The sequence below is a fragment of the Mchenga conophoros genome, linkage group LG7 (assembly GCF_057382185.1).
Source record: "Mchenga conophoros isolate Kocher_MC1m ecotype Shallow Benthic linkage group LG7, M_conophoros_male_GT1.1, whole genome shotgun sequence".
In the NCBI taxonomy this organism is placed as follows: Eukaryota; Metazoa; Chordata; class Actinopteri; order Cichliformes; family Cichlidae; genus Mchenga; species Mchenga conophoros.
Window position 1 is genome coordinate 40,627,738 of NC_140532.1, and position 24,340 is coordinate 40,652,077.

Below are 24,340 nucleotides of genomic sequence, written 5' to 3' on the forward strand. Positions count from 1 at the left end.
CACAGGACCATTATTCCAGCCATACAACTGATCATCGGTTTTCCGCTGATGACTTGTTGCCAGGACAGAGAACATTTCTCCTGCTTACTGTCAAGCTCTTAAGGAAGACTAACTGATTATGCTTGCATTTCTTCATCCTGCTTGATAAGTTAAACACATTTTAATCTGGGAGTTGGTCAATATGTAGCCAACTCCCTTACAAATGCTGTTAAACTGGCTCTGACTTGTTCACAAAGAGGCTGCTACTCTGTATATCATCCTGGCTGATTTGGGGATTTATTACTTTTGTTCGATAGAACCATACAGACGTGACTGCATCAGATTTCTTTTATTTGTAGCTTTGTAGTAAACATATGTTCACTTTAGTTATTGTTTAATGAATCGTCTTAGTATTAAATGAAATGTTAAGTTGACTTACACAATAGACATTACTCTTTGAACTGGTTTTGAATCGGGATCCGTAATGAACGTTTTGGCTCTCACCACCTTCTACTTTTTTGTAAACCCAAGTCCTGGGGGCTCTAACAGAGGACATTGTGTGCTCATATGGTAGAAATATACAGTGGTTTGAAAAAAGGTCTCCTGGAGAAAAGTTTTATGATCAGACGAACAAACATTACCCTATTTGGCCACAATGACACGAGGGGTGTTTGGATAAACCTGAGACTTTCATACCTGAGAACACTTTCAAGCATGGTCATGGTAGCATCGTGCTCTAGAGCTGTTTTGCTGCCCTTAGTACCTGTACATTATGAAAGTGGATGGAGGAATGAAAAAGGACTATCTCCAAATTCTTTAATTTCACTTGAAGTTAACAGCTAGGCACTAGACATTGGTTTTAAAATGGATAAAGCAGGCTAATATTAAGTTTCTGGAATGGCCTTCCTAAAGTCATGACGTATTTACATTTTTGAAAATTTGTACACTACGCTTACAAGCTGGGTCTGTGCCATGAAACTAAAGAGTTCTGTCTAAAACCTCTGTTCCCTGAAGGAGAGGAACGAGGTACAACACATAAATATGGAATATAACAGCCCCCCATCTGTCCTGGAAACCTCTATTCACGCCTTTAAGGCAAATGACCTTTGATGACGTTTACACAGCCCCGCCTGCACATATACACCCTGTCATCACAGTCATCAATCAGTTTGATAGCTGATGAATAACAATTTGTTTCAAAAAGTGTAACACAGACTCTTTGCCTTTATTTTATATGGACCTATCAAGCTAACTGAGTAGTTACCATCTGTAGTCATCCTGTTTTCTGTTTTCTGTGGAGACCTTGAGAAGGGACATCATGTCTCTGATTAACAAAGCCAGGCTTTCTTTGTATTAGCTGTCTTTGCAAAACGCGGAACCTCTTTAACCCAGCCCCTGTGATTCACACACTGAGCATGCTCACATAATTTGACTCTTCCTCTGCACAAAATGGATTGATTGAGCACCACCTACTCAAATCAGACATTATCATAGGAGCAGTACAAAAATTATTTTAAAAGAATATATACAGTACTTTTGTTGTTCTGCAAATAAAACAGAGTTATTCTGGAGACCCTCGATAATCAGAATCAGAATCAGAAAGGGTTTTATTGCCAAATGTTGAGCAGGTTTACAACATTAGGAAATTGCTGCGATAACTCTGTGATTTGATGATCACAAACACAAGGTAAAAAAATAAACTCGACACATTGCCTCAGATTCATTGTTACACTCTCCCACAGCCTAATAAACATGTGGAAACTGCAACAGTTTGTCACTCAACAAAAGTGAAATGAATTGCACTGAATGATGGATGTTCTCTAATCTGTGTTCACAGTAATGACAAAACCTGATAGCAGATTAGGAATAATCATAAAATATTTGTTTAGTGAAGGTAAAAAAAAAAAAAAATATATATATATATATATATATATATATATATATATATATATATATATATATATATATATATATATATATATATAAAATGTATAATATAAATTAACATAATAAAGACACTAATGAGGTGAAGTGTATTTCCGAGGTCATTCAACAACCAAGGAGCCCTGACAGCAAAAGCTCGGTCGCCTGCTGGTGGGAACAGTGTATCTGCCTGAGAATATGATACGTATTGGTTGGTAAGAGAACAGCAGTTTGAGGAGTTGTTTTCCATTTCCACCGACGTATTAATTCAGCTCCAGTGACACATCTCCACAAATATCAGGACAGATACACACAATTATTTGGCAAAAATGAGCCGAAAATGAAATTCAAACTAGTTTTTTCTGTGACATATCAAATCTGTCAAACTATGCTTTTTTCATCATCACTGAGGTCACGCCGCTTTCCTGTTCATCTTTGACACCCGCACTTTTTGAGAATAAAGGCCTTTTTAGACGAGAATGTCACTCAGTCGTGCTCTGCAGCGATTGTTATGCTGCGCACGTGTTTGTGTGCGTGCAGATGTGAGACCGTGTCACATGAGGAACGGCAGACAAAAGAGTCGTGTGGCTGAGGTTCATCAGCGCGGATGCAGGGTTTGTGACACTGGACTGACCGTCTCTTTTTCCCTTTCACCCTCTGTCTGTCTCACACCTTTCATATCTCCAGCTTATGGTGAAAACAAAGACTAACCTTTATTTTTTAGGCCAGTGCCGATATCGGCATTTAAATGTTTTATAAGAATAAAAAAATTTGTTATAAAGTACAATGAAGCTACTGTAAAGGCAGTGTCCATACTTTATTTAGCTTTAAAGGCCTGCTATGCCTGATGACGTTATCTGCTTTTTTTCTTCTACGTTTGTGTGTGGCAGTGACGTTTTCAAATATTATCGCTCCTAGTTCACAGCGGTCACAGTGGGCATCACTGCAGGGTGAGATTGTAACACCTCGCAGATGTCAGATGATCTGACACACACAGACACACACAGACACACACACACCTGCAAAGTGTGAAACTTACTGAGTCGAATCTTCACAACATTTTTATTGAATTAATCACCCGTTGATGTCATATACTGACCTTTACCAGAGCAGGTCAGTATATGACATTTTTTAAGTGTTAGACAAAGCAGACGCATAAAGTTTAGGTTACAGTCTTGCTAAAAGAATGCCACAAGTCATCTACAGGTGGCATTTAAATGGCTTTTAAGCTTTTAGCATTTTATGTTTTGCAGTATTTATGTTGTTGTTTTTCCATTTCATTCAACTTTGAATAATTTTCAGTCTTGTGCTCTTATTTATCTTTTTATCGCTTGCTGACAGTTAATTATTGTCTTCTCGTTATCACTGTTTTTCTTTAGGGCCATTAAAAGAAAAAACTATTTTTCCAATATGCTTCCTGCTTGGATTCCAGGTTGACAGCACCTAGGGAACATTTGTCTAAAGAATGACAAATAAGGCTACAAAAAAAACAGAGACTCTCATCTCAAATTTTCTCTTCCAGTAGTGCTTGTCCTCCACCTGCTTCCTTCTTTTCATTCTTGCCTCTTTTTTTCTTCTTTTTTTTTTACATCAGTTTTAATTTCCATGCATGCTTAAAATCTGCAAACTGAGGAAATTAAGAACATTTAGGACATTTCTGTGCACTAAAAATAGCTTACTATTGATCTATAAGAAGGCTGAATGAGTTACCCAAAGATTTACTCTTAGCTGTAATAAATAAGCTTTTCTCATATGTTTTATTCACATCAGTGTTTGCATCCAGGTTAAATCACATTTCCATAATAGAAATGGTAAATGAAATCTCTAGCTGCTAGTACTGAATGACAGCGTAAATGCATCCATAACCAGAAAAACCAAATATAATCAGATTTAAATTAAAGATGAGCCCAAGTAAAATCAAACACCGCCTCGACACCACTATTTGTGATGATTTAGAGATCTAATTAATTAACATTAAGTATGAAAAAGAAAGAAAAAATAAAAATCAATAAATGAAGATGGTAATTACAACCCATTAAATGTGTTTTTTATGATATTTTTAGGGAAGGCAGAAAAAGAAACAGTAGCATAGAGTGGAAGTTTAAAAAAATCTAAGCTTTAAATTCAATATCTGTCATTTTTATCTTGTTTATTTTAACTTGTCCTGTTTTCTGTATTGTATACAAATAAAGTAAAACAAACAAAATAGCCGTGAATTCGGTAAAAGATATTTAAAGGACTTCAGTATCTCAGTTTCTCTCTTGCAGCAAAGGTACCCCCTGAATGCAATGCTGCAAAGTCAATAACCTACCTCGTTTTGTTTTGTTTTTTAATTATGTTAGTATCAGCCTAAAGCACTTACAATCTTACAAGACACCAAATGTTTTCAGTGCTTTTATAAAGTTTTCCGATAATAATTGCTGCCTATGTTAAACATTTGTCTTCTGTAATAATGTGTGAGTAATGAGTGCATACTCAAACTTGATATTACTGCACAAGAGAAATAACTCCACGTACGTCATCGTCATCAATCCGAAAGACGATGACGCGTGTGAGAGGAAGGGAGGCAGGTTGTTGGGTGAACTAGTGTCTAGGGCTATATAAGGTCCACTCCCAAAGAGCGAAGAAGAAAAGAACACAAAGCAGACTGATAGAAGCAGCTTTCCCAGTTTGAGAGTCTGCAAGAGCATATTCCTGACAGAGAAACAAGGAAGCGAGCGGGATCTGCAGCACACATCAGACCGGAGCCCAGCTGACTCCCACCTGTGCACCTCAAACCAGGCAGTTTAATTTCAGGACAGGTGAGCAATGCTCTGGAGACTGACTCTCGCCGTGGCTGTGGTGTGTGTTGGCAGCATGTGCAGCTGTGAGAATGCTGATGTGATGAACAGACTGATCGTACCGAGGGACTATGGGGTGAAACTGTGTGGGAGAGAGTTCATCAGAGCGGTCATCTTCACCTGTGGTGGCTCCCGGTGGAGACGGTCCACGGAGGGAGACTTGGGTGAGTTAATGCTGCTACACTTTCACTAATTGTTTCATTTGTGTGCACTAATTAAATGTATGCAGACGTGTTTAAAACTACAGTGAATGGTGGAGATCTGTGAAGAGTGTGAGGTATTTATTTATCATTAAGACCAAAGATGCTCCACAGGTGGAGGACTGTGAAAGACTTCCTGTTAAATTTTGACCTATGGCACTTTGGAATGAGTTCAGGCTGTTTTCATTCGTTGATGATGCCTGATACATGTATAGCACGACAGTTCAGCACCACAGTCGGCTCCTTTTAGTGAATACTCTCCATTATTCTCCTATTTTCTTTGTCTTTTCTGGCCTACAGTACACTTTCCTGCACTAATTTCCTGATTGCATTTGAGGTCGCTGATCTTTTTTTTTTTCTATCTCTAGATCTGTTCCCGTGGAGTTCCCTCCCTGATGTTAAAGTGGAGGAGAGCCAGCACACCTGGCAACGTGATGCAGACCTCGCAGAAAACCACTCTCCTCTCCGCACTGCCTCCTCTTACTCCCTGGCAGACCTCTTGGCTCTTTACGGGTCCACAGGTGACAGACAGCAGCAGCAGCCACCGCTGAGTCTTCCCGCCCCTCTGGGGGACTCCCATCTGTCCACAGCTGCAGGTGAGCAAGACGGGACCCCGGGTTCAGCTGACTGGATCCTACCAAGCAAGAAGAAGAGGAACTTTTCACTTGGTGTGGCAGGGATGTGCTGTAACCAGGGCTGCACCAAGAATGATATTGGACGCTTGTGCTGAGGCAGGAAGCAGGGTGGGTGGGTGATGGCACGAGCTCGATCATGGAGCCATTATGATGAGCAGTAATGGACAGTGTACAGAAAACGTCTGGTGTTGATTAAGCTGTTCCCACTCATGCTGTAGTGTACAAGAAAAACATTCCCCCAGCTTCACATCGTCTTCATTCTCCTCTCTCCTTTGTTTAATCCATCTGTACGTATTATATGTTGTTATCTTTGTCAATAAATTTTAAATACTGTAATATATGACATATTGAGCAGCATCAGATTTTTTTCTGTCTATATTTTGGCCTGTCGACTCTCAGACCACATTCATGAAATGCATTCATACTAACACTGGACAGTATTGTACATTAATGTCATTTAGGAGGCCGGGAACTTATTGCTGGCCTTGTTCACAGCATTAAAACACCCTGATGATTTTCTCTAAACAGCCCGAGGATAATACTCCACAGGAGCAGGGTTTTTGTCCTTTTAACACTGTTGCACCCACCTAAACCCATTCAGCCTCAATAAAATAAACATAAAAATATCTCAACTCTTGCTGGCAATCATGGAGTTTACACATTAACTTCACATTAAAAAACGCTCTTAGATGGAGCTACGGCTACTGTATGACTTGTCTACTAAAAAAGCACAAACACCTTACATATATAAACTTCACATCTTCAGATATTCACATGTAAACCAGCAGAGCACAGTTTAAATGGCAGCTTTTTCTTAACCCTGTCTGAAACAAACTACAATTAAAAACAAATAAGGAAAAAGAAACACCAGTTGAATTTTTGGAGCTTTTTATGAAAATCTTTGGATACAAAATGATACACACTTCACAGAGGAATCATATTTGATATACATACATCACAATAATACTGGTATGGAAAAAGATAACTCCCAAATGTTTTGCAATTTAAAAAAAACAAAAACAGAATAAACTGACAATCGTCAAGTATCATGAAAGAAATATTCAGGGTGCCTAATAGGAGGTTAAAACACAGGAGAACGCACACACATTTAAAGTGTACACTGTCTCATTGCTAATAATACATTTATTTGAGTTTCACACCAGAAAACGACTTGAAAAGAGAGCATTTGGGATTAAAAACAAAGAGAAAAGAGTCTGTCTTCCACAAACATTCACCGACAGTCTTAAACCTAAAAAGAAATCATGTAACACACAAGCTGGATCTTTAAATAGGTGTCGAAGTATAAAACGAAGACGTGACCACAAAATCGAATCAGTTTTCCTAATAAAAAGCACGACTGGCAACAAGTCTCCTGCAGAAAATAAAGGCACTTCCCATCATTACTTTCCCTCCAGGTGCAAAAAAAATCAACTTTACATCACTTTACATATCTACAAACTGCACAAGCTTAAAACTTCATACCCTATTATTAAAACACAACTGTTTATTATTAATAAAGGTTTCACAAAGTAATGGCTGCTTTTCACTGAAACAAAAATTACACTGAGTTTATGATAGTTTGCGGGGTTTTTCCCAATGCCTTGTGAAATTTTAACTCTGACCTCAATGAAATAGCATAACCTGCCCCTTATAAACAAGGAGGCGGCTCATTCCTTCAGTCACCTCACAGGTTCTCAGCACAGACACATTCAAAACTGTCACTTCCACTGTAGAAGCAGAAATCTCGTAAAGATCGCGATGGCGGGTCCCGTCCTTACAGACATGGATAAAAACCCTAAAAAAAATCGATATGGGCATCGGCAGGAAGAAATCTGCTCATTCAAGTAGAGCTGCTCATGAGCACGTGCACTGGGGTTCAGCTCTGGTGATTTACGCCCAGTGATGTGAAGACTGCAGAGCCTTTGTTCCCTCATAGTCTCTTTGCTTATGCAAAAAAAGACTTTCCTGCTTATTTTACATCTTTAAAGGTACACAGTAACTGCTGCTTGTTGGTGCTTGTTCTTTTCACATTCTTGGAAAAAATACTGACTATCACACTGAAACTTTTTATCGCCTCTCTCGACGTTTAAAACGCAACACGTGCAAACACATCAAAGAAAACAATTGGTCCCAGGGTGAAATCTTCCTGAAAGCACCGGAAGTGTAGTGTACTCATTCATCAGTTCATGTGAATACTTCATGCGACCATAGGAAGAAGACTGACATCACTTATAGGCAGCCTCGCTTCTGTCAGTCTGCCCCAGAGCAGCTGTGGCTACAACTGTAGCTTGCCTCCACCAGTGTGTGAATGGGTGGATGACTGGGTGTGTAAAGTGCTTTGGGTCCCTAGGGGGAGACTAGTAAAAGCGCTATACAAATACAGGCCATTTACCATTTACCATCACTTCAACTCCAAACTGCAGTAAATCAGATGCTTTGTTGTTTTGCTCAGGTCGGAGAGGACTGACTCACGCGAGTCAACGCCTAAAGGTCAAAGGTTCACGGATCGATGCTCCTCATCTTTCTTCGCTATCTCGTACAGTCTCCACACTATGGATTAATGTCTTGAAAGTAGGCCGCAGTTTAGGGTCATTGCTCCAGCACTCCATCATAATCTTGTGAATCTGGGGAGGCATCAGGACAGCATTATTTACACAGTTCTAAGAAAACAAAAGAGATTAAGTGTTACTAATGAAGCCTTCTGTAAGAACCCAGGAGTTTTAGGGGTGAGCTATGGAAGCTAAAAGCTCCAACACACTACCAGCAATGTGTATCTAATAAAATGGCTGTTGAACACAAGCTAAACTGTGTGTGCATCTTACTCAAAGCTTCATTTTACATGGTCATCTGGGTTAGTTCAGTGTTGTTGAGATATATGATTTTCATCTTAGCTGATCTTAATCCTCTCAGGATCACTGAGGACTATGTTTAATAGGTTCTTTACTCCACATGAATTTCTTATGTGAGACTCACGTTGTTAAACATCATAAGCAAGTTATATCTCTGTTGTCTTTGAACCACAAGACATTTTACCAAAACAATGAGCAGCTTATGGTGAAGAAAGTAACAGACCTGTGTAGGACACTTATCAGGAGCAGGCAGCCTATAGCCATTTCTCAGGAGGTCAATCAAATGGTAGACAATCATCTGGCCCTGCTTCTCATTGCCCATTTTATTCATAAAGACCTAAAACAGAAGAAAATTCATTTGGTCTGGTTAAGAAGAAGCAGTATGTTTCAAATAACATGAAAGAAAAATGAAGTGGTTCCTGTTTTTGAGTACATCACGCAGAGAGGAGTGCTCAATCAACTGATTCTTTAAGCCACGCTGCAGCCTAATTACAGTGAGTTGTTTTCCAAATCAACTGAGCAATTGAGACAAGTGACCAAGAAATTAAAAGTAAAATGAGGGAAACACTTAGCAGAACTAGAAAAAAAAACACAGTACCACTGGTGGGCTGCAGTTCTTGTCGCTGTAAGTGAAGAGTTCATAGAGGACGACCCCAAAACTCCAGACGTCTGAAGCCACAGAGAACTTGCTCTCTGTCAGCGACTCAGGAGCGTACCTGCAAGACACCGCAGCACATTCAAGACTCAAGCATATATATAACGCAATCCATACACAGATTGCATATAAAAGACGGACATTATACCAAATTTAAAGCCTCAACTTGATGTTGCTAGAAACAGAAACCGAGGACACTGCAGGCTCAAATCAAAAGCTCAAACCAATCAAAAAGTAGCCAAACCATAGAGATTCTCTGATCTTGTCTTTTACTCCAGTTAATTTCCAAAGTTAATATCACAATATGATGTTAAACTTTAAATAAAGACCATTAAACCACGAGCAAAATGTTTATTGAGGTCATACAGGAGGAGCAGTAGTGTTGTTTTCTCATAGAGTTCTATACAATCAGACTTGATTCTGCGTCGCCCCCAGCTGGTAGTTATCGGGGAAAAAACTATGTTCAATTAAGGCAGATCGGAAAGTCACATCCATAAAAACATTTTTTAAAAACACAGCTGTCTATTAAACGCAATCAAACGGAGATGAAGTTCTGACCGAAGACCATTTAAAGTGGATGCATAAAAACGAGTTCTAATCTTTGCCTCCGTGTGGATCATGATTTTACTTAATTGCGAATTTTTAAATCTCACAACTGTTAGAGTATTTAAAGAAAGGAAGTAACAGCTAGTAAAAGCAAAAGATATTAAGATAGGATTAAGCGTGGTCCTCACCAGAAGATGGGGCTTTCCCCAGGCTCTCTGACAGTGTAGTAGTCTTTGTCCTGAGGAAGCACCTTGGTCAGACCAAAGTCACCGATCTTAACCCTCATCTCGCTCTCCACCAGAATATTTCTTGTGGCCAGATCTCTGTGAATGTAACGCTTAGTGCCAAGGTAGTCCATTCCCTGGAAGGAATTCATGTGTTACACCAAATGCATATATTTTGCAGCAGCTCCGAGAAGAACTGTGAAGAAGCGTTTTGCAAGAATCTCTGTATAGCACTGTGTTACCTTGCAAATCTGTGACGCGTAGTGCAACAGTTTCTTGGAATCAAATCTGTCCTTGTGTTTGATGAGATAATCTCTCAAACTGCCATAGGGGAGATATTCCATGATCAACCGTAGGTTTCTTCGTCCTGCAGAAAAAAGGGAGTTGAGTTCGCTACTAGAGAAAGAGAATACGATGTGAGCGGTGGAGCGGAGGCCTCGCCTAAAGTGGGTTTTCTGAGCTAATTCAGATTTATTTGTTTCATTGGGCATGGTCACTGACGCCCCAGGCAGCAAATGTGTGGAAAACAGCATAATGCATTAGAAAATGTGCCGGGGTGGGAATATTAAATCAAGAAACAAGCAGCTCACGGAAGTTTGCATTAAATAAAAGAGAAAAAAAAGAAAAAAGTGAATCTCTCGTCTTGACATTATTAAGGAAAATTACATAACATAAATATACAAAAGAAACAATATTTTATACCAAAACAGCAACATTTACTAACTTTAATTATAAGCTGAAATAGGACCAACAGCATTTAATGTTTTTACTGTAATCCAGTTTATCCAAGTCATAGGAGATGACGAGCAATACAAGTTCAAGTGCACAGTAATGTGAAAAAGCACACGGCTGATTTCTTTAAGTTTTTGCCTACAATATTTGTCAAACTTAAAAAACCACATGATCAAACACTTTTTGATATTACACAACAATAACCTGAGTAAAGACAAAAAGCAGCTTTTAAATAATGATTTCAATGATTATGGAAGAAAAGCTATCCAACAGTACCAGGTCCTGTGTGGAAATATTTATTAATTAATTAAATAACCACATCTTTTGGAACACTGAGAAGATGAATTGAGGTTGGCTGAAACAGCTCAAAAAGCAACACGTCCCTTAAAAACAGCTACGAAACAAAACCACTGACGTCTATCGATGTTGAAATGGATCAGTGGTGGACCTCGCCAGGACTGCCATACTTATCAAAATTACTCCAAGAGTGCACGGTTATCTTTGTCTAATATTTACATTTGTTGGATGATCTGAAACATTTAAGTGTGACGAATAAAATCTAAGAAATCAGAAAGTGGTTACTTAATGTTTCACAGCACCATAGAGATCAAACAATGTGCTCATACCTGCACTGTAGCACACTCCCTTGTATTTGACAATGTTTTCATGCTGAAGTGATTTAAGGATCTCAATTTCCCGCTCAAAGTCCCTGAGGTGCTCAGCTGTACTGTGCTGGAGTTTCTTCACAGCCACCACCTCCCCTGTGCTGTCCTGCAGCGGGTCGTACCTGCACATCTCCACACTGCCAAAGTTCCCCTGAAGTGTGAGATGAAACAGACAAGAAAAACACATTTTAAAAGAGAAATGCTATCATTTCCATTTATAATAAATAATTAGCACATAATAGTATTTTTGGATCTTCACCAATGGAAACAAGGAAATGATGAGCCGGTGGAAAAATAATAATTGACTATAAAAGCTGTTTAGAAATGATTTTGTTTATATACATTACATTTCTAATGACATGAAAAAGTTACTGTATTTTTCAGTCAGGTAAGTCAAACTTCACTCAACTCATTCTTCTTGCTTCCTCCACTTCTGTACCATTGATTCAGTAATGTTGAATTCTCTCGCAGCTGCTCTATTCCCATGTTGTTGCAGTATATTAATGACTAACCTCGTATTGCGGATGGATAATCTCTGTTGTTCTCCTGACTGAAGTTTGGTCCGTTTATAGCATCATGCCATGCGATTGCATTTGTCGCTAACCATCAGGAATCCTCAAGTTAGCTTTTATCGAGTGGAAAAAAGTTAGCATTCATCCTCTAGCTTCACTGTGTTTATGTTATGCTAACATAGCTGTGTCGCTAGTGATCACGTAGCACATCATTATATACCAGCTAGTCCAATTTCAGTAACCCTACAAAAGTTACTGCCATTTAGTTTCCTGTCTTCATTTATGTTGGAAGTGATAGCAGAGCTGTACCTTTTAATTCTTTCAGAAATCTCTCAGTCAGAACATGCTATATCATATTTAGGTGGAAACTAGTGAGCTAACATCCTGCTAACTTCTAACGCCATTAAATTTAATAAATTCTGTTTTCATGGATGCCTTGATGTTAAACTTAATCGTTACACCTCAGGTGATCATTTTATTAAAGATGAAAGAATTTAGACAGTTTTTAACTCTCAGTGATGCCACAGTGTTCGTTTGACTTTGGGACATGAAGCAGAGTTTTCTCCTGGATTACTCCACGAGGCTCCTGACTACGGTAGCCGTAATGCTCCGGCAAGCCATTAAGCCGTGCGCCTTCATGGCTTAACAAAGTTGGGATGTTGGTATGGGATATTGTATTTGTTTTAAATGTTATATATTTATGTGGTATGTGTATTTTGACTTTTTTTGCCATGATGCTAGGTCTCTCTTGGAACTGAGATTTTTAATCTCAATGAGATTTTTTTTACCTGGATAAATAAAGGACTAACAAAAAAAAAAAAAAAAAAAAGTTGTACTAATAGATTTTTGACAGATTTCTGCGCACTGTGTACCACAAAAAATCGGTTTGAGGTCAGTAAGCACAACCAGAATTCACACATAAGGCGCACTGCCAATTTTTAAGAAAATTAAAGGACTTTAAGTGAGCCTTATAGTGCGGAAATTACAGTAGTCAAACTCTAAAAATAAGTGATGTGTACATAGAGCATGTCTCACTTTGCCCAGCTGCTTGAGAAAAATGAGGTGCCGCTCCTCGAACTGTGACGGATCTTGGTTCTCAGAGGCCCACGGGAAGCCGAAGCCTCGTGCTCTGTTGGGCACCATGTCACTCTCCACCAGCAGCTCATAGTCTGCAACAAACGGCCGTGTCACTTTCAACAACATCTGGGTGAAATAACGAGCGTGCTGGAGTGATGCATGGTGGTCTTTCTCTGACACACATGACTCCATTCATGTTCCTACCTGGTGTGAAGAGACTGTTGAGATCTCGGATTATTGTTCTGAAGGAGGGCCGGTGTAAAGGCTCATAGTCCATACAGCTGTTTATCAGATTGGCCAGCTCTGTCCATTTAGGAGCCGGCAGCTGGTGTCTGTCCTCATAGAACAAGTTTTTCTACAGAACAGGAAAGAACAAAATTAAGTACCTGATTGTTCTTGTCTTGGAAAAGAAGACATGTTTTTAAAAGTTTAACATTTTAAACCTGTCTTTTCACAAAAGAAATTAGTGAGTTTCACATGTTCAGGAATATAAATGTATCTTTTTTGTAACAGACTGACCAGCCTCACATCTGTACAGCTAATTAGTTCAAATCTAAGCCGCTCTAATGAACCCGTTTATCTAATTATGTCTCAAAACCAAAGTTAAATATTTTACAAAATGTATCAATGCATGTTTGGTTTTTTTGGACCTTTGAGCTGTCCAGTGTGCTGAGAGGTTTGTCTCCTCCGCTGCAGATCTCCCAAAGCGTGGTCCCAAAGCTCCACTTGTCTGTAGCTAAACTCAGGTTTTGAGGGTTTTCAATGCACTCAGGAGGCACCCATGGGATACGCTCCACTAGCACTGCAGGTCAGACATGTAAAGAGATGCAGGAAAATACTAAATGTTGGAAATGCAGACCAAAGATGAAGAAAAGGGAAGCAAAAGGTGACTAAATTATGTCCTCGTAGGTATCTCTGACAATCACACCAAGGAAAAACCATGCAGTGAACATCATTCCAACATCACACAGGTGTGAGGTGCAAGCCTCGGGACCGCGATGTCGGCGTTCTCACCTTCTCTGGGCAGCACGGTGATGCTGATACCGGGGTCACTGAGCTTGATGAATGGAAGACTGCCTGTTTTCCGATCCTCCTCTCGAATCAGAAGGACATTCTTGGCACAAACATTCCCATGAATGACGTTTTTATCCTCCTGTGTTCAGTTACAATAGGGACAACATAAATATCAACGTAGCATTAGGAAAGTCCCAATGAAAGGTTCATTTCCATGTTGGTTTCTTTTTTCCCTTCATTTCAAAATGTGTAAATGTGTCCATAATCTTTACATTTAAAAAGAAATCTGTATGGGTCACACAGCATTAAGTTGGTAAGTCTTACCAGATAGTGCATAGCCCAGGACAGCTGTTTGGCCACTTCCAGCTTCCAGGTGATGTTAACACAGCCTTTGTTCTTCTTCAGGTAAGTGTCCAGTGAACCAAATTTACCGTACTCCTGCACCATCATGTCTGACCGGGAGATTGAGATTAGATCGTTTCACTTACTCATCTGTTTATTTACTTCTATCCATGAAGAAAATCTTTTCAACAAAGCTCTATGAAATGAAGCACTAAATTAACCAGTTTGTGGTTCACTGAAGATTGTGTTGAGTAGTAATACACATGTGCTTACCCAGAAGTCTTCCCCTGTTACCATGTAAAATTCTCAGAGATTACCTCTTGTAGTGATTTTGGGGTGTTTATATATATTTCATAAAACTGAACGGACATTTCTTCACTTAAACACTTCCCTCAGCCCACATGCACACACTTGACTTTTTGCATCCATTACATGTAAAAGAAGAAAGACTTTGACAACAGCTCCCAGATACACTACTTCACGTGTGTGCTGCTTTAAAGACTACAGTGGCCCCTTAGTGACCTGTTGATCCCAAGGGCTTAATCCAGTCTGAACGAAGGGTCAGAAACCTTCTGCCCTCTCTGTTTGATCGTCTCAGCTGCCCACAGGAACACAGTTTGACATTATTTAGTGCTCGTTTAATGTGTGAATGGTCTCTTTTTCTATTTTGGGAGCCTATTCCTCGTGGACCTACCACATGACTGGTATAATTAGTGTGTTGCTGCTCATTTTGTCTACATCTTAAATATCTTAAACCATCCAGTAAAGGTTGTGCTTGTGTTGTACACTTACTTTCATCTGCACAAACACACACGCCATAAGTGAGAAGTAAGTGTTTGTGGGAGAGCTGGCTCATTATGCTTGCAGCTTCAAAAAATGACTGCAAGGAAAAAAATGAGAGAAGAGAATTTAAATTTGAGTCCATGAACATGAGTAATCAATAAGATTAACAGTCACCTAAATTCTTCCTTAAGAAGCTAACCTCTGAATAGCTGCGATGTGCCTTGTCCAGAATCTTAATAACAACGTCCATCTGATGTGTCTCCCCATAGTCTCCAAGCTCCTTCCTCACACCGCAAAAGATCTTGGTGAACGTTCCTTGACCCAGACTCTCTTTCTGAAACACAGTTTTATTGGTTTATTGAAAAAAACCACATTGTTTAGTTGACTCTAAACAGTTCCCTAGGCAATGTCCTCTCCTCATAAACTCCTCAAAATATATTAGCTTGAATAGCAGGAGTCATACAGTCATGCAACCAAAACAGCCTATACAGCGAAATGCAGGGTTTTTTGTTTAGAGCAGTATTCTCAAAACTACAGACAAATACATAGTTTATCATCCAAAGTAAGACGCATGAAACAAAAAAGATGACAAACTTTGACTTTTAACATCCATCAGAGCCAATTCCTTTAGCATTTCTTAATGAAAACTCAAAGTTGCCACAGATGTTTATCCAAATCTTTACTCCTGCCTTTTTTTATTCGTAGTTAAAGCTGAGATCTTCTGGATTCTCTGAAGTGAAGAGTCACGAACTATATCAATACATTTCCAAGCCTCCACACATTCATCCTGGGAACTAAATGAAATATTATGTTCGTCTGGCTGAGCTGTGACCCAGGCAGTTAAACGTTATCGACCACCTGGATCCGATTTATTGAAGATCAGATATATTGGCAATATCATCAGGCCTTATCATTTCCAGGCAAATTGTCAGAACATAATATTTTTCTTCTGTAATGAAAGATAGAGTAATCTTTTGGGGTTTCAAGCGGTCTGCTAGCAAAGCTCTTAACTAACTTAATAAAAACATCAAGTGCAAATCAGAAAGTCAAAAAATACATTCAGTTTATACAGCCCTAAAAACTAAGCACACAACTTAGTTTCATAGGAAATAAGAGGTTAGCAGTCAGGTGCTGCTAATCAAATGCACTGCCCAGCACATCAGCACAAACACAAGCACAATACTGCAGGAGGAGTGTTAAATGGTAAAATGGTAAATGGCCTGTATTTATATAGCGCTTTTCTAGTCCCTAAGGACCCCAAAGCGCTTTACACAACCAGTCATCCACCCATTCACACACTGGTGATGGCAAGCTACAGTTAAAGCTTGGCTAAATAAACAGCCTGTAGTCGTGAGGTTTTCCTATGACAGTTCTGTCCAACAAAACTTTAAATGCTCAAATAAAATAAAAACAGAGACAGCAGATTGAGTCTTTTTGTTAACCGTATCTAGCATCCTGGCGGATCCCACAACAGTTCTCTTGCCTCTGGTGTTCTCACTCAAGTTTACATTCACAAAGGCTCCAGCCTTTAAAATACGAGATTATAAACAACAACAAAATAAACTATCACAGCTATGCAGATGACACACAAATATATATCACAATGTCACCAGGAGACCGAGGCCCTGTACAGGCTCTTGGTAAATGCATTGAGGAAATCAATGACTGGTTGTGCCACAATTTTCTCCAGCTAAACAAAAACAAAACTGAGGTAATAGTCTTTGGCGCCAAAGAAAAACGATTACAGGTCACCAGAGAACTTCAATCTATACATCTAAAAACCACAAACCAGGCGAGAAATTTGGGTGTAGTGATGGATGCAGACCTAAACTTAGAAAAACACATTAAGACAATAACAAAGTCAGCTTACTATCACCTCAAGAATATATCAAGGATAAAAGATCTGATGTCTCAACAGGACCTGGAAAAACTAGTCCATGCATTCATCTTTAGTAGGCTTGATTACTGTAACAGCATCTTTACAGGTCTACCTAAAAAATCAGTCAGACAACTACAGCTCATTCAGAACTCTGCTGCTCGAGTCCTCACTAAGACCAAAAAAGTGGACCACATCAGTCCAGCTCTGAGGTCCTTACACTGGCTGCCTGTCCGTCAGAGGATAGACTTTAAAGTTCTGATGCTGGCCTATAAAGCTCTGAATGGTTTAGGACCAAAATACATCAATGACCTCCTGACCCAGTATGAACCATCCAGATCCCTCAGGTCATCTGGATCCGGTCTTTTATCAGTTCCCAGAGTCAGAACCAGACACGGAGAAGCTGCATTCAGCTTTTATGCTCCTTATATCTGGAACAAACTCCCAGAAAGCCTCAGATCAGCTGAAACACTCAGTTTATTTAAATCCAGGTTGAAGACTCACCTGTTCTCAGCTGCATTTGAATAAAGCACCAAATCCACACTTTAAGCTTAAATTTCAAAACTTACATTTAACTACTGATTTTATCTACTGTTCTGATTTTATCTGTTTTGATTTTATATACTGTTGTTTGTTTGTTTGTTTGTTTGTTTGTTAATTAGTTAGTTAGTTTATTTGCTTGTTTTAATCAATTTTAAATCATGCTTTTTATTTGTTCTTGTTTCTAATGTCTCTGTAAAGCACTTTGAATCACCTTGTTGTTGAATTGTGCTATACAAATAAACTTGCCTTGCCTTGCCTTGTTCAGAAGTCTTAAATCTAAATTATATCTCTTCAGGAGAAAGAAAAGAGGACTTTCAACACTGTTTGGTATTTCCAGTGTGTTTGAGAAACAGCATGTGCAATCCTGGCGTTTTCATGTCAAAGGAGAGGCTGAAGTTAGGAGCCAGAGAAGGTTTACTTACGATGATGAGATCCTCCTTTCGAATCTTGTGAAAGACCATCTGGCTGATGTTGTGTTTGTGGAGCGTGGGAGATATGGGCATCTCGGCCCCTTGATTGCTTCTACACACTAGCAGGTTGGACTTATCTGAAGAAAGGTAGAGATTAACAAGGTTCACACTACACCTAACCAAAACTAGACAATGACACTGATGACTCACACTGTTAAATATTGAATTTGATCAGCAATTATAAACCTGGATTATTACATTCAGAATTCTTATCGTGGATATGAAACTTTATGTTGTGTGTTTTTATATTTTTCACCATAAACCATAAATCAAAGTTTTGGTACCTAAAAACCTGGAATAGTTTACTGAATCATTAGCTTTCATCTCTAACTTCTCCACACACATATGTTTTGTTTTGTTTTTTATGAGGCGATAAAAACTTATTTTTGTTCCAATAAAAATGTCATTAATTTCTTTTCTTATATGCATGCAAAGCTAAATCATTATTGATACCATACTATCAGTAACCATTTCTTCGTAACACCAACACAGTACCTTTGTATGATCTGTTCTTTGGCTTATAGTCTAATCACATGCACCAATAAACACATTTTCTTAAGATGTTTTTAAAGTATCTAATAAAAGCAGAAGCTTTAAGATGATTAATTGACTGCAGCAGGGACACAAAGGATTTCACACATAAACAGTTACAAAATTAAAATAACAGTGACATAAAAGTGCCCAGAAATTCTGTGGAGTGCTAACATAGGATTCATCAGTGCCACTGAAACAGGATTTATGTCATGGTCCTGGGCCATGTTGGCCCAGTATTCTTAGTTTTCTTGTATGTTTGTATTTTGTTCCCTATTTAGGCCATGTTTCCTGAGTTGCCCTGTTGTGTTGTTCCCTAAGTGTTTTCCCTTCGTGGCTTTTACCCCCTGTGTGCCCCTCTGTGTATCTGTGAGCCCTCGTCTCTCCTTATGTTTTATTCCATGTTTCCCCAGCCCGTTATGTCTGTGTTTTCCCCGTGCTCTCTCTCCTCCTGTCTGAACCTCCGTACTTCCTGTTTGACTCTGCCCGTCTCCCGTCAGTGTTATGTTCACCCCGCCCTGTCTCGTTATGGTTATCTGTGTCAGCTGTGTTCCCCGTGTGTTCCCACTTTCCTCGTTAACCCTCTGTGTATTTCTGTCTGCGTCTCCCTCTGTTCAGCGTCGCGTTCTCCCTCATGCTGTGTGTGGTTCTCCCCGTGTCTTCTGGTATATGTTACAATTAGCTTTTCCCAGTGTAGTTTAGTTTTGTATTGCTTTGGTATCACTGCTTTCGTTTGTCACCTGTCAGCAATAAAGCTGCATTTTGAGTTTATCCCCTGAGTCCGTGAGTTTGCATTTTGGGTCCTCATCCTGCCTGCCACACAGCGACCATGACAATTTACAAGTTTGAGTATACTGGAAAACCACATTTTATTTGCTGATTTTATCACTGTCATCTAATGTTTCACAGCTAAACAACGCACGCTGCTCACTGTTTTCATAGCTTCATTAAATGTTAAAATGCTTTTATTTTTTTAAAAACTCAAAGCATGTGGAAATGCATTTTACTGTGCCTTCAATTCTGAAATGAGAAAATAGCTTGTATTTCACGTTTTCATTTTCGTTTTCATCACATACATGTTCTGGATGTGAACACTGACCTTTGTGGCTGGGTGGGCAGCACCTGATCAGCTGAAATGTGTACCCATCAGTGCGGAGCGCCTCCTTCTGGTAGCAATTCAGAAGTTCCCTGAGTGAACCAAAGCTCCTCTTGGCTCCACTTAGAATGTACTCTCCTGACTCCGTCTTTGTGATCTGACAGTGCTTATAGTCCACCATCGTTTCATACTGAAAATCAAAAGAAAAGTTTCCACAGCTGAGTTGTGCTGAATGTTACAAAGGATGCTCCTTGTGTCCCTTCCTTACTGCCATTTCAGTCAGCCATACACGGTCTGAAAACTGGTCATTTTTACTTGTTTTAATCCTCCCTCAGTCATACAAACTTGAAACAGTCTAAGTTACACTTAAAGTCAAACACAGAACACACATCCAGTAAGTCACAGTATGGTGACCTGCTGGGAGATATAGACCGCCTGCAGCAAGTAGATACCAAACCTTATTGCTCCCTCTAGTGGCTGAAAATGTGATCAAAATCATGTGCAGATAGGTGTGTTTCCGGTTTTTGAAAACCAGTGGACATGGTTTACTTTGAGAAACAGCTGTGCAATTTCATCGTAGTGACTTTAAACATCTTACTTCATATTTTATATCTGCTTGGATGTATGCAGTCATAAGCTGAAGAAGCGAGTTACATTGCATAGCAGTAATGTGGGAAATCGAGTGTTCCCCACAAACATTAACACTACTTACCCCCACCACAAAAGACATGAAGTATTTATCATAATCCCTGGGGCTGCAGCGAAGCATGTACAGGCCTTGATGGTTACCGGAGCGCCGCAATTTACTGACCGTAAATTCCATCCTGCGATCAAAAGGGACAGAATGTTTTTTGCTGATTTCATCTGTCCATGACTGTGCATGTGGGACGTGATGCATGATATGCATGCGTGTGATACTTACGACACAGGGCCGTGGCAGTAGCTCTGAATGCACTCCAGAAGCCGTGGCGGCGCTAATTCTTTGCACAGGTAATGATGGGCATCGGCCACCAGCCTGTAGTATCCATCGATCAGTGACACGAATGACACGGCCACTGAGAGCGAGCGAAATTCCAGCTCCTTCATTGTGAGTCAATGCAGAGGCATACAGAAATACAGATGCAGGATTTTACTTATTTTCTCGTGCTGGAAGCAACAAAGTATCTTATACACGAGCAAATGAGGACAACCTAACATCATTTAGTTGTGAGAGTTCAGCCCAGAGTCTCCAAGTTGATACTGCTACCATCTTGATCCATGATGGCTGCCACTGGTGACACGTGCCTGTTATCTGCTGCCAGTACTAAGCGTTCATTCAACTGTCTGAATACATACACTATATTTACTAAATAATTTAAGTAAATATAAGTACATTACACCTGCAGGAGCTGCTCCGCCATGAAAACCCATGCCACAAAGCTCCCGGTGCAGTGTTTATGCTGCCGTTAATGTCACAGGAGGTCTGGAACTCTAAAGATATTGAGTCAGCAGAGCTTTGAGTACTCGGTGACTCACCATGTAACTTTATGTAGTCTGCCACTTGGTAAATGAGTTTCTAAAAGTTCCCACTTTGCAGTAATACTATTTGCAGCTGACTGTAGGGAAAAAGAAGAAATTTCGGGAACTGCTTTCTTGAAACGGTGATACCTATTATGAATTCAGTGTCTTCTTTAGAATAGCCCATCTTTCTTTCACAAATGTTTGTAAAGGCAGGCTGCATGGTGAGGTGCTTGATTTTATACACCTGTATCAATTGAACTAAAAATACCTGTACTCAAAGATTAAGAGGAGTAGACATGTACTTTTATCCACAGAGCATATCTATTGAACTGCTGAGCATCTATCATGGTACTGGAACTGATGTTGAGGTCGTTAAACTGATGTGGAGATGCAGAATGAACTTCAAACTGGTAGGAAAACAATTTATTTTTCCACAGTGTTTCTTTTGTCCTGTTTCTCTCACCCCTAACAGGTCGGAGCAGATGGCTGCCCCTCCATGAGCCTGGTTTTGCTGGAGGTTTCTTCCTGTTAAAAGGGAGTATTTCCTTCGCCCTGGAACCAAGCGCTTGCTCATAGATGGATGTTTGATTGCTGGAGTTTCTCTGTATTATCTTAGGGTGTGGGGATCCTGCTTCATTGCATTTAATTTAATTCCACATTTTCTTAACTAAATCCAAATTAGCTTGTGTGTTTAGATGTTATGTTTAGCTAGTTGTTGGTCTGTTGTGTCAGCTCCTAAGATTTCTGGTAGTGGCATGGTTTCATTATGTGGGGCATCTGGAGGAGGATAATGTGTTCAAGTCATGTTGGCCCCATTGAAACGATTTATCTTCATATCCTTAAATACTTCATTCAAATGAATAAAGAACATATGTTGCAACATGGTTAACAGACATGACTGAAAGTTAAATAGTTTTAAACCAAAGTGAACTGCAATTAAAATTTCTCAGTAACAGCAGAGAATGACCAATAACACAGCAGACGTGTTTACTATACCATGATCTGGTTATCCTGTTTGGTGAGTGTAACTATGCGGCTCTCTGCAGATCCTTCCTTATTGCCTTGTTTGATACTGATGTCAATCACCTCTGGAAAATCACAGTATGTCTGCAGCTCCTACACACACACACACACACACACACACACACACACACACACACACGAACAGTTAAAAATAGTTATTTGTATTCTTTTTTTTTTAAATCAATGCACACAAGCACCAATGATAGGACACACCCATGACAACAACACACTTGTAATATATTTGTTCTCACCTCCTCTGCTCTGTCCTCCTCTTTCCCTTTAGACCACTGGATGCCCTTATTTCCCATGACAATGATGGTAACCTCATTTGAGGAGGTGTCTGTGACTTGGAAGTGCTCGGAGTAGAGAGAGGGCAACAGCATCTCAAGGCTCATTAAGTATTTGAGCTTGAGGTTACACACAGTGGCCTTGCACTCACTGAACTGCTGGATGAACTTCCTGAAGCGATAGCGGATTCTCTTCCGAGTCAAAATGTTATATTCCTGGATGCGGCTTCGCATGGACACTGGGAGGAAGGACTTGTAGCTAAAAGAACAGAGAGGTCATTCAGGAGGATCTGTCTAAAATCTTTACAAATAATTCATCCTAATGATTAGTTAGGCACAAATATATATGTATGTATATATTTATATATATATATATATATATATATATATATATATATATATATATACCCTGTGATCAAGCCTAGTACAGATGAAATATTTTCAACTGAAACTTTATTTCACATACAGGTATTTTATTTAACTGCATGAACACTGTGTCTGTCACACTACTTTGATGATATTGTTATTCATAAACTATACCACATGCACACCAGCACAGGAACTAGCATTTCTAATTATTTAGGTCAAATAGTTGGCAGCATATGCACGCACATGCATATCCAGCACGATAAAATCACACTTCATGCACAGCCCTCTCTCTCTCTCTCTCTCTCTCTGTACTTCAAGAACAGTTTCTCGTCTAAAAATCTGTTTTCTGCATTATTCACACAAGTCTACCGTTGTTTACAGTGCTGCCGGCCGCAATTTTTTTCCTTTTACTTACTTCCGAAAAGAAAACCTAATTTCTGCCGTTCAATAGGCTTCTGAACAAATTTGAACTTTTAAAATTATGCAAAATGCAAAACGCTTAGCCGTGTCTCTAATAAAACCGCTGTAACTTCAGAGGTAATGTTCATAAGTTGATTAATGGTTTTCTTTCGTTTTTGATGTACTGCAGAATATTTTTATAAAATCCCAGGCCAGGAAAATCACCTTCATGTTTTTCTGTTTTATCTTCAGCTACTTTGACACAGAAGCATCTGCTGTGATGCTCACACCTTTGATAAAGTCTTGTGTGTGTCAGCTTCCTTTTTATAGATAGAAAAATATGTAAATGTACTGATCTGAATTATAATATTTCTGACTGTCTGAGGCAAAATTTCCCAGATTTAAATCGAATTGAATCGAATTGTGGATCGAATCGTTTCAGGACCTTGTGAATCAGAATCGATTCTAGAAATCAGTGACGATATCCAGCACTATTTTACAGTTTTCCACAAGGGTTGCAAGGCCACAGGTCTAAGCATGCGTTGATCAGTCTCCCCAACCACCTATTCCAGGTCTTCTAGTGGAACGCTAGCCTAGATATATAACCTGCACTGAAGCACCGCAGCAATTTCCTAATGTTGTAAACCTTAGGGGCAGGGATAGCTCAGTAGGTAAAGTGGTCGCCCCATGATCGGAAGGTCGGCGGTTCGAATCCACTTAACGGCTACCCTGAGGTACCCCTGAGCAAGGTACCGTCCCTACACACTGCTCCCCGGGCGCCTGCTTAGTGGGCTGCCCACTGCTTCACTGGGTGAATGGGTCAAATGCAGAGAAAAACAAGTAATTTCCCCATGGGGATCAATAAAGTATCCATTATTATTATTATTAAACCTCAACATCTGGCAATAAACCCATTCTGATTCTGATTCTGATTCTTTCCAGGAAGTTCTGGGTGTAACCAAGGTCTTTTTTCCTGTTGCACATTCTAGTCTAATGACCTAAGCAGGGGCCTGTTCTTCGTACCTCGCTAAGTAGGTTAGCCGGATTAGATTGTTGACGATTTCGCGTGATCCTGGATCAGTCAGTTCCCCGAAGCTCATCCGGGACTTGCTGTCATAGCAACAGAGCCGTAAGCGTAAACCTGCTCGGGAGCAGGTTTACTTTATGTAAACAGGATTAGATCGCGGCCACGCAGGTATGTCCGCTTCATTTATACGAAAGCAACAGCGATAAATAAATAACATCAATGTAACTGAAGATAATGCAGCAC

The 24,340-nt window shown here is 39.6% G+C and overlaps 2 protein-coding genes across 2 annotated transcripts in view; one reads left to right on the forward strand and one right to left on the reverse strand.

Annotated features, from left to right (window-relative positions):
• Positions 1 to 4,553: 4,553 nt before the first annotated feature.
• Positions 4,554 to 5,857, forward strand: rln1 (relaxin 1). Its single transcript, XM_085281214.1, has 2 exons — positions 4,554 to 4,906; positions 5,311 to 5,857. Exons 1-2 carry the CDS (start codon positions 4,711 to 4,713, stop codon positions 5,670 to 5,672), a joined length of 558 nt encoding a protein of 185 aa, XP_085137340.1. The 5' UTR covers positions 4,554 to 4,710; the 3' UTR covers positions 5,673 to 5,857.
• A 597-nt stretch (positions 5,858 to 6,454) lies between these two features.
• jak2a (Janus kinase 2a) overlaps positions 6,455 to 24,340 on the reverse strand; it is a 42,043-nt gene continuing 24,157 nt past the window's right edge. Inside the window, exons 6-24 of the mRNA XM_085279251.1 lie at positions 22,267 to 22,561; positions 21,989 to 22,108; positions 20,415 to 20,572; positions 20,205 to 20,316; positions 19,496 to 19,682; positions 17,818 to 17,942; positions 15,176 to 15,310; positions 14,986 to 15,073; positions 14,176 to 14,303; positions 13,852 to 13,990; positions 13,488 to 13,639; positions 13,042 to 13,192; positions 12,796 to 12,929; positions 11,210 to 11,399; positions 10,094 to 10,218; positions 9,816 to 9,988; positions 9,025 to 9,142; positions 8,650 to 8,763; positions 6,455 to 8,201 (exon numbers count right to left, since the gene is read on the reverse strand). Coding sequence (XP_085135377.1) covers positions 8,094 to 8,201; positions 8,650 to 8,763; positions 9,025 to 9,142; positions 9,816 to 9,988; positions 10,094 to 10,218; positions 11,210 to 11,399; positions 12,796 to 12,929; positions 13,042 to 13,192; positions 13,488 to 13,639; positions 13,852 to 13,990; positions 14,176 to 14,303; positions 14,986 to 15,073; positions 15,176 to 15,310; positions 17,818 to 17,942; positions 19,496 to 19,682; positions 20,205 to 20,316; positions 20,415 to 20,572; positions 21,989 to 22,108; positions 22,267 to 22,561 — 2,752 coding nt within the window. The 3' untranslated portion in view covers positions 6,455 to 8,093. The remainder of the gene's footprint in view (positions 8,202 to 8,649; positions 8,764 to 9,024; positions 9,143 to 9,815; positions 9,989 to 10,093; positions 10,219 to 11,209; positions 11,400 to 12,795; positions 12,930 to 13,041; positions 13,193 to 13,487; positions 13,640 to 13,851; positions 13,991 to 14,175; positions 14,304 to 14,985; positions 15,074 to 15,175; positions 15,311 to 17,817; positions 17,943 to 19,495; positions 19,683 to 20,204; positions 20,317 to 20,414; positions 20,573 to 21,988; positions 22,109 to 22,266; positions 22,562 to 24,340) is intronic.